Source organism: Eublepharis macularius, chromosome 16 (genome assembly GCF_028583425.1).
Source record: "Eublepharis macularius isolate TG4126 chromosome 16, MPM_Emac_v1.0, whole genome shotgun sequence".
NCBI classification, from domain to species: Eukaryota; Metazoa; Chordata; class Lepidosauria; order Squamata; family Eublepharidae; genus Eublepharis; species Eublepharis macularius.
The window spans coordinates 2,439,612-2,452,172 of NC_072805.1; the positions used below are offsets into that span (position 1 = coordinate 2,439,612).

A 12,561-nucleotide genomic window follows, 5' to 3' on the forward strand; every position below is an offset into this window, starting at 1 on the left:
AGGGCTGCCAGTTGTTTCCGTAGCGTGGCCAGCTTGAGGCCTGAGTCCAAGATGTCTTGCAGGAATCCCAGGACTGTGCCAAGCAAGGGGCGAAGGAAGTCCACTTTCTTTCTTTTTCACCATCTGACAAAGGCTTTCCAAGTGGTGACTCTCTGGAGGCTAAGAGAGTATGTATCACCTGAGGAAGGTATCCCAGTTTGGACAGGGAATACCTCTCAACCTCCATGTGATCAGACACATCCAGTCTGGGTGTGGATGCCAAATCGGCCCCTGATAGAGGAGGTCCAGAGTGGACAGGAGGTGGATGGTTGGGGAGGAAGACATCAATCAGAGTGTGAAGAACCATAGTCTCCTTGGCCACCAGGGTGCTATTAGGATCACCTCCATGCTCTGTTCCACTGTTTTTCTTAGCAAATTGGGAATGACTGGGATTGGAGGGAAGGCATAAAGCAGTCCCCTTGGCCACGGAGATGTAAGGGCATTGGTCCCCTCTGCCTGTGGGTGGGGATATCTAATGAAGAACCTTGGTACTTGATGACTTAGGTGAGATGCACACAGGTTCAAGATTGGCAGTCCAAAGTGGTCCATAACCTCTTGGAATACCTTCTGCTTGAGGGTTCACTCTCCTGGCTGAATGATTTGTCTGCTCAGCCAGTTGGCCTGAGAGTTGGCCATGCCCTTGATGTGTTCTGCCTGGATGGAGGACAGGCGAGGCTCTGCCCATGAGATGATCTTGATCACATCCTTGTGGAGTCTGGAAGACCTGGTGTGCCTGTTTGTTGATGTATGTCTTGGCAGCTGTGTTGTCCGTGCAGATCAGGATGTCCTTGTTTGATATGAGTTTGGAGAAGTGTCAGAGAGCTAAACAGATCACCTTCATTTCCAGTAAGTTGATGGGGAGTCATGATTCCTCCTCAGATCAGAGACCCTGGACTGGGCGGCCCTCCAGTGTTGCCCACCATGCCACTAGGCTGGCGTCTGTGAATATCTGTAGTCTGTGGACTCAAGAATAGTTGCCCTGGTGAAGGTTGTAGTCTTGAGACCACCATTTGAGACTCTCTTTGACCTTTCTGGAAACCCTTACATGTCTGTCGGTTTCAGACATAATTTGAAACTGGAATGGTTGGAGGAAGGTAACTACTGAGTGTGGAAGCATCTCCAGTAGATGGCCTCAGTTTGCCACTAGTATCCCCATCAGTTTGGATAGGGTTAGGAGCAAGGAGGAGTGTAAGGGTGCCAAGCAACTCTGAAGCAACTTCACTGCAGGAGTAAAAGTTCTCAGATTTCAGATTTATTACAGTCAAATGACCAGCAAGAAAAAGATCACATATACAAACCACAGTTCCTATCTACATAAAAAGAGAAAAAGGATTTAGTTAAAACCGTTATCATACTCAGCAGATAATAAATCCTAAAAAATAAAACTATCTTCAGTCTCTCCTTTTGTTTCTCCTTCCACTTGTTTACAACCGAAAAACAATATTTTGCTATTGTTGAGGATACAGTCTTCTTAGTATCTTCCAACAAATATTTCAGTAGCACAGAATCATCAAATTTCAAATGATTATCCAAAGGTTTAAACTTGGAGAGTAATGGATATACTAACTGCTGTCTCTCTTCGGAATACAACTTACAATGTAAGAGAATATGAGCAACGGTTTCAACTTTCTTCTCTGGGCATATGCAACATCTTTGATGGATAGGCCTGCGAAGAAACCTTCCCTGCAACACATTAGAAGGGAAGGCATCGAAACGTGCTCTAGAAGAGGCCCATCTGTAATTTTGGTGCATCATATTAGAGAGAGATGGGGCTGCTGCAAATCCAGACCACAATTTAAGACTACTATACATACTAGGTAAGAGTGCTCCATCTGTTTGGACCTCTGTGTCAACCGAACGTTGTTGAACCATAGATTTGGCTTTACTTAGACCCATTTCCAAAAGATTTTCCGGGGATAGCCCAATTGTTCTCAATTTATGCATTATTCTAATAGACCGATCAGGATATGGAGAGGAAGTTAAGAATAAAGGGATCAGTCCCTTAGGCTTTAGGTGGATTCTTAACCAATAACATATTGCAGCTGTCCAGATATTCAATTCTACTCTTGGTATCCCTGCCTCTTGTCTTAGAACCACATTAGGTGTACATTTTGGTGCAGAAAACAGTGCCCTGAGCAATTTAGATTTGTACCCTCTCTAGCTCCGTATAGTTATTATTGCTGCTTAAAATTGCTTGCATCCCATAAGTAAGTTGGGTCAGTACTTTAGCAGAGAAGAGCTTTAAAGCTGCCAGGACTAAACCTGCACCTTCATTTCTGAAGAATCTGAGGATAGCGTTGGCGCTTCTCTCTGCTGTGTTGTTTATAGAGGTTATATGGGCTGATGGACTGCTATTATATGTAAAGGCTACCCCCAAATATTTATAAGCTTTAACTTGTTCGATGTTCTGGCCATTGATTTTCCAATTGTATTTCTTGTATGCTCTATTGAAGTGTATAATCTTTGTTTTTGAGAAATTTACATTTAGTAATTCATCATCACATTGTTTTATAAATGTCTTCAAAGCACGTTTTGACCCACTTCTAGTTTGTGAGATGAAAATGGCATCATCTGCATACATAAGTATTGGTACAGGTCTCCCTCCCACAAGGTTAGGGGCATGAACATCTATCCCTTGTAGACACTGTATCAGTGAGTTTACATAAATACTAAATAAAAAGGTTGTGCCAGAGCCTCTCCCAGGCTAAGGCAAGAAGTTCAAAGGAGTAGACAGATAACACCAAAAGTAAACTCTCCCCTCGCATACTTTCTCATAGTGGGTCCTAGAAGCAAGGTTAACAGCTTTTGACAGTTCAAGCAATTAAATCATAACATGAAGCACAGGAATCACTTTTTCACAGTCAGAGTAGTTCAAAGGTGGAATCAGCTGCCTAGAGAGGTGGTGAGCTCCCCATTACTGGCAGTTTTCAAGAAGAGGCTAGTATGAACTTGGAGTGAAGGTTGGCAGGCCAAGCTCTTATCCAGAGAAGTCTCCTAGTGATCACTGCTGAAGCTCTGGACCTAGAAGGGAAGATTAAGGCATCTAAGGAGGCATCTGCAAAAGTGTTGGCCTTCAGGATCCTGTTGGCCCCCTCTAAAAGTCATCTGTGGTTCCCTGGAAGTAGTTGGATAAGCTTGCGGACCCATACCACCGAGACTCTTGACACGATGGAGGTGGTGGTGGAGGCTCTGATGGCCATGGCTGATGCTTCGTGTGTCCTCCTGAGGGCGGTTTCCACTTTTCTGTCTAAATTATCGTTCACAGATCCTTGCCCATCCTCTGACAGTAGGCCCGTGGACTGCAGCGCTGCGACCGGGGCATCCATCTGTGGAACCTATAACAACTCGCTACCATAAACGGGTAATGCATACAACTTTTTGATTGAATTTGAGTATTGTTTGTTGGCTGCAGGGGTGGCCCATTCGGCCTTCAATTGCCTCTCAAATTATTCCAGGAATGGAAAGACCTCTCTGGAGTGTCTACCCTGGGAAAAAATTCTCTATACCCTTTGGGCCTGGAGGTGGTCTTAGGGTCTTTCTCTTCCCCTCTTAGGGATTCCTGGAGGTCCAGGGCTGCCAGGGCTTTGATCAATAAATATTGGTAATTGTCCACTTTGAACAACCTATCGGATTGTTCAGGGATGGTGACCTCTTCCTCCTCCTCCTCTTCCAAGAGGAACTTGCCCTCCTCTCTGTCCTCGCTTTCAGAGGACATTTCTCCCTCCCAGATGCATCCTCTGCCCTTAGCTTGTCAGGGGCAGACTTTTGGGCAGCCTTGATGGGCCACTGTTACGTTGCTTACTGGGGGGAGAGGGAGGAATGGAGGATCCCTCATTTGCAGCTCTGGATTGGGGCTGGTAGAATTTAAAGATCTCCTCCTTCATTGTTTGCCTTAAGAGGGAGAGAAAACCACTTTGCGAGGAGGGTCCGAGGTCACCAGGTATGTTATCTGCCTTTAGAGCATTGAGATCTGGAGGTTGCAGGCATGGCAATTGAAGAAAAAGAGAGAAAAAAGAACAATAAGTAAAATTATGGAAGAGGGGAAGGAACTATATGATCAAGGACTGATTGAGAGAGCATTCTATAAATATTATGCAAAACTATATCAGAAAAAAATAGTGGACTATGAAAAGATAAGAGACTATTTTGACATGATTGATTTACCTAAGGTGCCGGAGAAGTTGAAAGAGAAGCTTGGTGCTGAAATAACAACAATGGAAGTGGTGCAAGCAATACAAGCTACTACAGTGGGTAAAGCTCCGGGACCGGATGGAATTACAGCAAAATTTTATAAAGTGATGGTAGAGGATTTAAAACAATTGATGCAAGAAGTGATGAATGAGATATTGGAGGGGGCAGAGATGCCAGATACCTGGAATGAGGCTAATATTACATTGATACCGAAGGAGGCATTAGATTTAAGTAATGTTAAGAATTATAGACCAATATCTCTAACTAATAATGACTATAAAATTTTTGCTAAGATATTAGCGGAAAGACTTAAGGTGTGGTTAGTAGAATTTATAGAAGAAGATCAAGCTGGTTTCCTACCTGAAAGACAAATAAAAAATAACTTACGAGTATTGCTGAACGCCATTGAGTACTATGATAAAAATCCAGGGAAGCAGGTTGGGTTTTTCTTTGTGGATGCAGAGAAAGCTTTTGACAATTTTAACTGGGAGTTTATGTTTACAACAATGGAGAAGATGCAGTTGGGAGAGAAATTCATACAAGCGATAAAAGCAATATATAAAAGTCAATCTGCAAATATAATTGATAATTTGGATGTAACAAAAAAGTTGGAAATAAAAAAAGGAACAAGACAAGGGTGTCCGCTTTCCCCACTTCTGTTTGTAATGGTATTGGAGATTTTACTCAGGCAAATAAGAGAAGACAATTCAATAAGAGGACTGAGGACAAAAGGATTTGAATATAAAGTGAGAGCTTTTGCCGATGATATAATGGTGATAGTGGAGGATCCAATAGAGTGCATGTCTAAATTGATGAAGAAAATGAAAGACTTTGGAGATTTAGCGGGATTTGTTTTAAATAAGGTGAAGTCCAAAATATTGTGTAAAAATATGACTAAACAATAGCAAAAGGAGTTGATGGACAAGGTAGAATGTGAAGTAGTGAATAAAGTTAAATATTTAGGAGTGGAAGTGACAGCGAAAAATATTGATTTATATAAGAACAATTATGACAAGCTATGGCAACAAATAGATAAAGATATGATTAAATGGAACAAAATGAATTTGTCATGGCTAGGTCATGTTGCAGTAATTAAGATGAATGTTCTTCCAAGAATGATGTTTCTACTACAGACAATACCTATTGTTAAAGATAGTAAACAATTTGAAAAGTGGCAGAGAACCATTTTAAACTTTGGTTGGGCTGGAAAGAAACCCAGAGTTAAAATGAAGGTACTGTATGATGCAAAAGAAAGAGGAGGTTTACAATTACCAAACTTTAAATTATATCATGAAGCGGTATGTTTGGACTGGATAAAGGAATGGTTGACATTGAAGAATTTGAAGCTGTTACCATTGGAAGGATATAATAAACTATTTGGATGGCATGCATATCTATGGTATGACAAAGTAAAAGCAGACTCTATGTTTTTACATCATTATGTAAGAAGAAGCTTGTTTGCTGTATGGACCAAATACAAGAAATATATGGAAGAGACTATACCAATGTGGATTATCCCTGCGGAAGTAGTAAATCCAAGAACAGAATATGCAGGTGAAGAGTGGCTGACATACAAAGAGATTCTTGAGATAAAACAGAACAATTATTTGCTTAAAGACAATGATGAATTGCCATTCCAATATGGATGGTTTCAATATATGCAGATAAAAGATTTGTATGAGAAGGACAAAAGGAAAAATGGTTTTAGGCTACAAAATTCTGAGATTGAGAACTGTTTGCTTCAGGGGGGGAAGAAAATGATTTCTAAGATATACAAGATATTGTTGAAATGGTTCACAGAGGAGGAGGTTGTTAAAAGTTGAGATGGTTAAATGGGAAATAAACTGTAATAGAGAAATTTCAATGGAAGCTTGGGAAAAGTTATGGAAAAATACAGTTAAAATTTCAGCATGTACCACGGTGCGAGAAAATGTTTATAAAATGATGTATAGATGGTATTTAACACCGAAGAAGCTGGCCAATGGTAATAGTCAGATGTCTGACAAATATTGGAAATGTAAACAACATGAAAGTTCATTTTATCATATGTGGTGGTCTTGTGATAAGGCAAAACAGTTCTGGGGGGATATAGTTAAGGTTATGTCGGATATTTTACAAAGGAATGTAATTAAAACCCCGGAATTGTTGTTATTATGTATGAACCTAGAAGACTGACAAAATGGACAGAGTTATGGTGTTTTATATGATTACGGCGGCCAGAATGTGTTATGCCCAGTTGTGGAAGACCCAGGAGATACCATCTATGGAAGACTGGATCTTGAAAGTTCTGAATATGGCAGAAATGGACAATCTAACGAGGAAATTGAAAGAACAAGAAGTATTGGAATATACATTAAGTTGGGAAAAATTCAAGAAATATGTGGAGAAAAAGTGGGACATGAAGGGGAAATTGTGGTCTTTGGATAGTTGTTATGGGGGAGATAGAACTTTACTTAAGGTTAAAAGGGGGTATATTTTGCTGTATTTTATTGGATTAGTATAGAGTTATAGTATTATAGTATTATAAAGTTAAGAGTAAGATAGTGTATTCATATGGGAAGTAATAAGGTTGAATAGGTAATAGGGAGTATATATAATATTTTTGTGATGTATTAGAAGCAATAGATTTATAATATAGATAATAGGTATTTAAGGTATATATATATATATATATAATTTTAGTTAGTATATGTACCCATATATACTTATACATTTTGTATACTCTTAAGTTAGATAAGTATTATATTGATATAGTTAATACAATTAAATAGACTAGATTAGTATGTATTATATAGATATATATTATACATATTATTATAGATTTTAAGAATTTATAGTATATATTCTTTAGGTTAAGTTGGGTATGGAAAACTGTTGGGAGTCACTAGTTAAGGGAGGGGGGAAAGGATGGGGAAAATGTAATGGGGTGGAAAATGATAATGATTATCATGTTTATGTTTGTTAATCCATCCAATAAAAAAATTTGAAAAAAAAGAGAGATCTGGAGGTTGCAGGGACCAATCTGAGTGGGAACGGCCTGCTGCACTTTCTCCTGGCGGGAGGTTGGCCAGCGGTCATTCTGGACCACGTGGGTTTTGGTGCAGGTGCTGCCACTGTTTCCCACCTTTTCTGTAGCCTCTGTAAAAGGGTCCTTCTCAGCCTGCAGACAAAGATGTGCTGCTGATCCCGATTCCTTCAAGTTTCCACTGTGATTTTTTGGCATGGCTGTGCGCCCCCCTGGCCAGAAAGTTCCTGGGATTCCATTCCAGCCTGGGAGGCAAGATGGTACTGGGTGGATTGGCCTCCTCTGCCGCAAATGCGGCTGTTGTTGGTGCATCTTTCTCACCGTCCATGAAGCTGTCCTTGGAATCTCTGGACTCCATGTCAGGCTCGCTGCAGATGAAAGGCGAGAATCGGAGGGAGGGAGTAGAGAGAGCGAACAGAGAGAAAGAATGCAGAGGCAGAATGAGAAAGATATAGGAAAAAGGAAAGGTGAAGAGAAAAGGAAAAAAGACTCAGATGCTAACAAGGAGTGGCAGAGGGATCTGATGCTACGACTGCTCTCCCTGGAGGCAGGAAAGAACTGGCGAAGGGGGGGGGGGGTGTTCCAAGCTCCAACAGGAAAGAGGAAGAAAATTAACTTGTCTCCCTGATTCAGCAAAGGGAATCACCCCCAAGATGTCCTCTGCCTCAGAGGGAGAACAACATGCCAACTTATCTGAGCAGAGACTTCTGGGAGTGCTACCCTGTAAATGAGTAAGATCAAAAACTGCCTGTACATGTACTTACTTGTAGCCCCCACCATATGAGATGACCTGCCTGAGGAGGACAGGAAGACTCTCAATGCTTTGCTCATCCCACAACCTACATAAAACTGAATTATTCAGGAGGGTATTTCTGTACAGGCAGTAGGACTATATTATAATGGAATGGATCAGGAATTATGCTTTAAGGAATTGGACTGTGGACAAGTTAGACAAATGTGCATACTGTTTAAGTTTGCTCACTGAATTATGACGTTCTGCATTAACATATGTTTAATACTCATGCCAATTTCTGTAATTCTGTTCCTATTTGCTTATGTTTTGTCCTATTCATTGTATTGATATATGCTGAGTATGCCCTGACTAAGATTGCCCAAGTGAGCCTGGTCTTGTCAGATCTCAGAGGCTAAGCAGCATTGGCCTTTGTTAGTAATTGGATGGAAGACCTCCAACGGAGACCAGGGTTGCAGAGGCAGGCAATGGTAAACCACTTCGGTTAGTCTCTTGCCATGAAAATCCCATCAGGGGTCACCATAAGTCAGCTATGACTTGAGAGCACTCTCCATCACCATGCTGAGTATAATTCACCTTGACTCTCAGTGAGAAAAGTAGATAATAAACAAACAAATTAATAAAAGAGAACGAGGCATGCTCTCACCTCCCCTTGAACCCATTCCGAGTGAAACAGCAGGCATTCAAGGTGAGGTCACGTGGTATCTCTGATACTCCATCTCTCTCTGACTTATTCCCCACTAGGGGTGTACACCCCCAAAAGATTTGAGTTTCTCGCTTCAGATTTACCTGAAGCAGGGTGGGGGGCATCAGGAAAGCCCAAATTCTGGGTATTTAAACCACTTTGGGATTATTAGGGAAGATTCAGCCATTGTTTCCAATGGGAAACGCTGCTCCTGGCTATCCAGGGGCCCAGGGGATATTTTCTTCCCTAATAATCCCAAATTTGCAGGAGACCCTCTGCTAACCCTCCTCTCACGACCACCCACGTTTCAGAAAGATTGGACTTCGGGGAGCCATATTATGCCCCCCCCAAAGAAGGTGCCCCCATCCACCACCAATCTCCAATGTTCCCTATGAGGATCAACCTTCACATCAGAGAATTACACTAAGAAAAATTTAAAATACACAAAACCATATGAAGCAGGGACACTCTTGCAACTAGAAGTAAACTGAAGCCCCCCCCCCCTCATATAACCAAACTGATGCAAGGGGAACAACTTCACACCAGAGAATCACACTAAGAAAAATTCCCCCCCCCCAAAGAAAAAAATCACTCTCAAACCAGTCTCCTCCAGGTGCAGTCCTCAGGTCAAGTGAAGTCCAGGTCCATTTTGCTTGCAAAATGCCATACTCAGCCACCTAGAAAGCCCCATTAGCAGCAAAAGCACTGTTTCCTCTTGGCGTTCCTTAGGAACGGCAAGGGAAAGACTGCTTCTGCATTCCGAAACGCTTCAGTAGGTTTTGCTGAGGCTGATTCAGGAATGCCAAAGCATCAGGGGTAATCCGGGGTAAAAACCGGGTTAAAAACCCGGATCCATAACCTGAAGCACACATCCCTGTTCCCCACTATGGTACAGCTTCTGGTGCATGGCTTGTGCTAACTTTCCCCAGTTCTCTTCATATGCTGCCCCTACGCCTGTCCTTGACATCAAAACTCCAGCTCCCCCTCTTCCTGACATATAATAACATCATTCAATTTATATACTGCCCTTCAGGACAACTAAATGCTGACTCAGAGCGGTTTACAAAGTATGTTGTTATTATCCTCACGACAATCACCGTGTGAGGTGGGTGGGACTGAGAAAGCTCTGAGAGAGCTGTGACTGACCCAAGGTCAGCCAGCTGGCTTCAGGCAGAAGTGGAGAATCAAACCCAGTTCTCCAGATTAGAATCCTGCCACTCTTAACCACTACAGGAAACTGATTATCATATGACTTTCTGCCACATGCATTCAGCTCAGCTCATCTGAGGTCTCCGCTTTACATACTGTACTTACTTAAATACAAGTCTAGTTTTTTTCCAGTTATGCCATAAAAAAGAGGGGTTTGTCTTACATTTGCATATAATTTGCAGTTATATCATGCAATAAAATGTTTTTATGTACATTTTTAAGGAGTATCATCTTACATTCAGTGTCATTTTCCTTTTATATAAGTATTATATTGTTTTAATTGAAAAGTTACTAAATACCAACAAAATTGTAATGTAAAGCATTTTTTCTTGGGAGCTTCCTGTGGCTCTTGAATCGTTGCTGCCCACGGCACCTGCCCCAGGTTCCGGGAAACTGAGAGGTTTCTTTAGAAACAAGAATTTTATCATTACCTTGGGTTCAAATGAACACTTTTTCATTTTCAAAACACAACACAACTTGTTGATGATGAAGGTTGTAAAGATGTATGGGTTCTGTATATGAGGCTGGGTCAACACGCACCACGGAATAAGGTGGAAGAATAGGGCATGCCTCTGCTGAATACTAGCCCCTAAAACACAGCTTCCCTGTAGTGGGAGAAGACAACCCAACATGCTCAGAGGGAGTCTGGTGATTTAGAAGTGTATACTATAGGTACATATTACCATCAGCATTTCTGTATGACACAATTTGATAAGCCTTTCAGTAAAGCAAGGGAGTAGTTAAGAATGTCTGGAAACGCGATTCTTTCCAGTAGGATTTTTCTCACTGCCAGGACTGCAGGGATTTCCAGATGGTTGCCCAGGTGTTTAAATATCGAGAAAAGAAATGCTGTTTGACAACATTAATATTCAGTTCTTTCCCTTTTGAAGGTGGGATCCTGAAGAGGCAGTGTCAGGTGCCTCTACTCTGAAGGAAGGCCAACAGGCACAGACTTCTCTGTTGCTGACCATCAAGAAGCAGCTTTATGACACTTTAAGCAAAGTTCAGTTCAAACACACAGTGAATCTTAAAGCGACAATGCAAACTTTTACATTTAATATTACAATTTATTTCAAAAATATTACAAGTTGAAATGTTTGGCAGCAGTTAGATACAGAACTGACATCCGAGTCATCTTTCGTAATCTTTCAGACCATATTTCCAGTCATGGTTGCTTGGAATTGGTATGGTTTAGGCAATCCAAAGCCATCTTTTATGTTTTTCTGCTATTGTTTTTAAATCCTTAGGACTGTGCTAAATGCTTATGAAATTTTAATTTTCTATTACACTAGTATGTTTGGCTATGAAATGTTTATATGAACATATATATGTTATTCTTCATTATATTTATCTTATTGGATTTTTAACTGCTTCAATCCAAAATGCAATTTAAAAGAAACATTATGAATAAACTTGTTTTGAAACACAAAAATGAACTCTTTTGCTTAAAATAGGGAGTACTTATTTCTGTAAGTGCCTCTTGAAAAAATGTATTCAGATGACAATGCTGTAAATATTACTTCCTTATCATTTTCATACTAAACACTACAGCAAATAAAAAGTTTAATTTTTTGGTCAAGGATTGTCCCACCAGTATCCCTCTTTAAAACTGTCAACACACCTGAGCTACAGACTTAAGTGCGACTGAAACTGCCTTTGAAATTAAGGAATAAGAAATCCTGAGCGAGACTGTGGCTGCTCTCTGGGCCTGCCTGAATATCCTTCCTCTGCTTAATCCCTTGGGATGGCACATCTCTACCCCTTTGCTGCCCCTAGAAAACAGTGTCCAAACTGGGGAGCTTCCATAGCCGAGCTGTTCCTGCAGGATTTCTCCTTTCTTTGGCTCCTGAGCCCGTGTTCTCTAGCAAGTTCCACTTCTAGGTGAGGGAGGACTCTGCGTACATTATCTGCAGGGTCTCTCCCTCTAAACCCAACCTTCCACACAAGGTATGTTGGAAGGGCACAAGCCCAAGGGATGCTCCCAATCACACCAGGCAATACCACCAGCTTGAGATTTTGACTATGAGGACTTATTGCCAGGCCCTTTTTTCTATAAGGAAACTAAAGCTTATTAACAGGATTTTTTTGCCAGCGTTTATGCCTACTTTGTGAAAGATCTAACAGTATACCTCATCTCCTTGCCTTTCCTTGTCCAGCCTCACATCCACAAGGTGCAGAGAAGAGACAAAGGCACAATTCACAGCACAATAAGCAAATTGGCAGTGGAAATAAAATTAAAGTTAGAGAAACAAGAAGTTACTGCATTAAAGGAAAGCATTCTAGGAGCTAGAAGATCACATGGTAGAGCCAAATCAATCAGAATAAAATATTCCACAGCCTTATTTTAAGATCTGCAGTACGGTCACCAGCAGACATATATTAACCGTAAGAAAGTCTTCTTCTGTGTGTGTGATTTGTGGAACATAAATGGTTAAGATCCATACCGATCCTGTTGGGGGAAACGAAATGAACAGGTTGAGTCTCTTTTCCAAAAGCAAGCAAACAGTATATTTATACAAATACGAGTTCAGCTGACTACTGTAAAACATTGATATGAAATATATGTTGCAGACATGCCGTTCCTGCATTGGGCAGGGGGTTGGACTAGATGGTCTGCAAGGCCCCTTCCAACTCTCGGATTCTAGGATTAGCCTCTGAGTT

The 12,561-nt window shown here is 41.1% G+C and overlaps 1 protein-coding gene across 3 annotated transcripts in view; it reads right to left on the bottom strand.

Moving 5' to 3' along the window:
- Positions 1–10,934: 10,934 nt before the first annotated feature.
- Positions 10,935–12,561, bottom strand: part of ARFGAP3 (ADP ribosylation factor GTPase activating protein 3) — a 54,321-nt gene continuing 52,694 nt past the window's right edge. For all 3 annotated transcript variants that reach the window (XM_055000311.1, XM_055000312.1, XM_055000310.1), the window contains one exon: positions 10,935–12,349. In XM_055000311.1, coding sequence (XP_054856286.1) covers positions 12,332–12,349 — 18 coding nt within the window. In that variant the 3' untranslated portion in view covers positions 10,935–12,331. The remainder of the gene's footprint in view (positions 12,350–12,561) is intronic.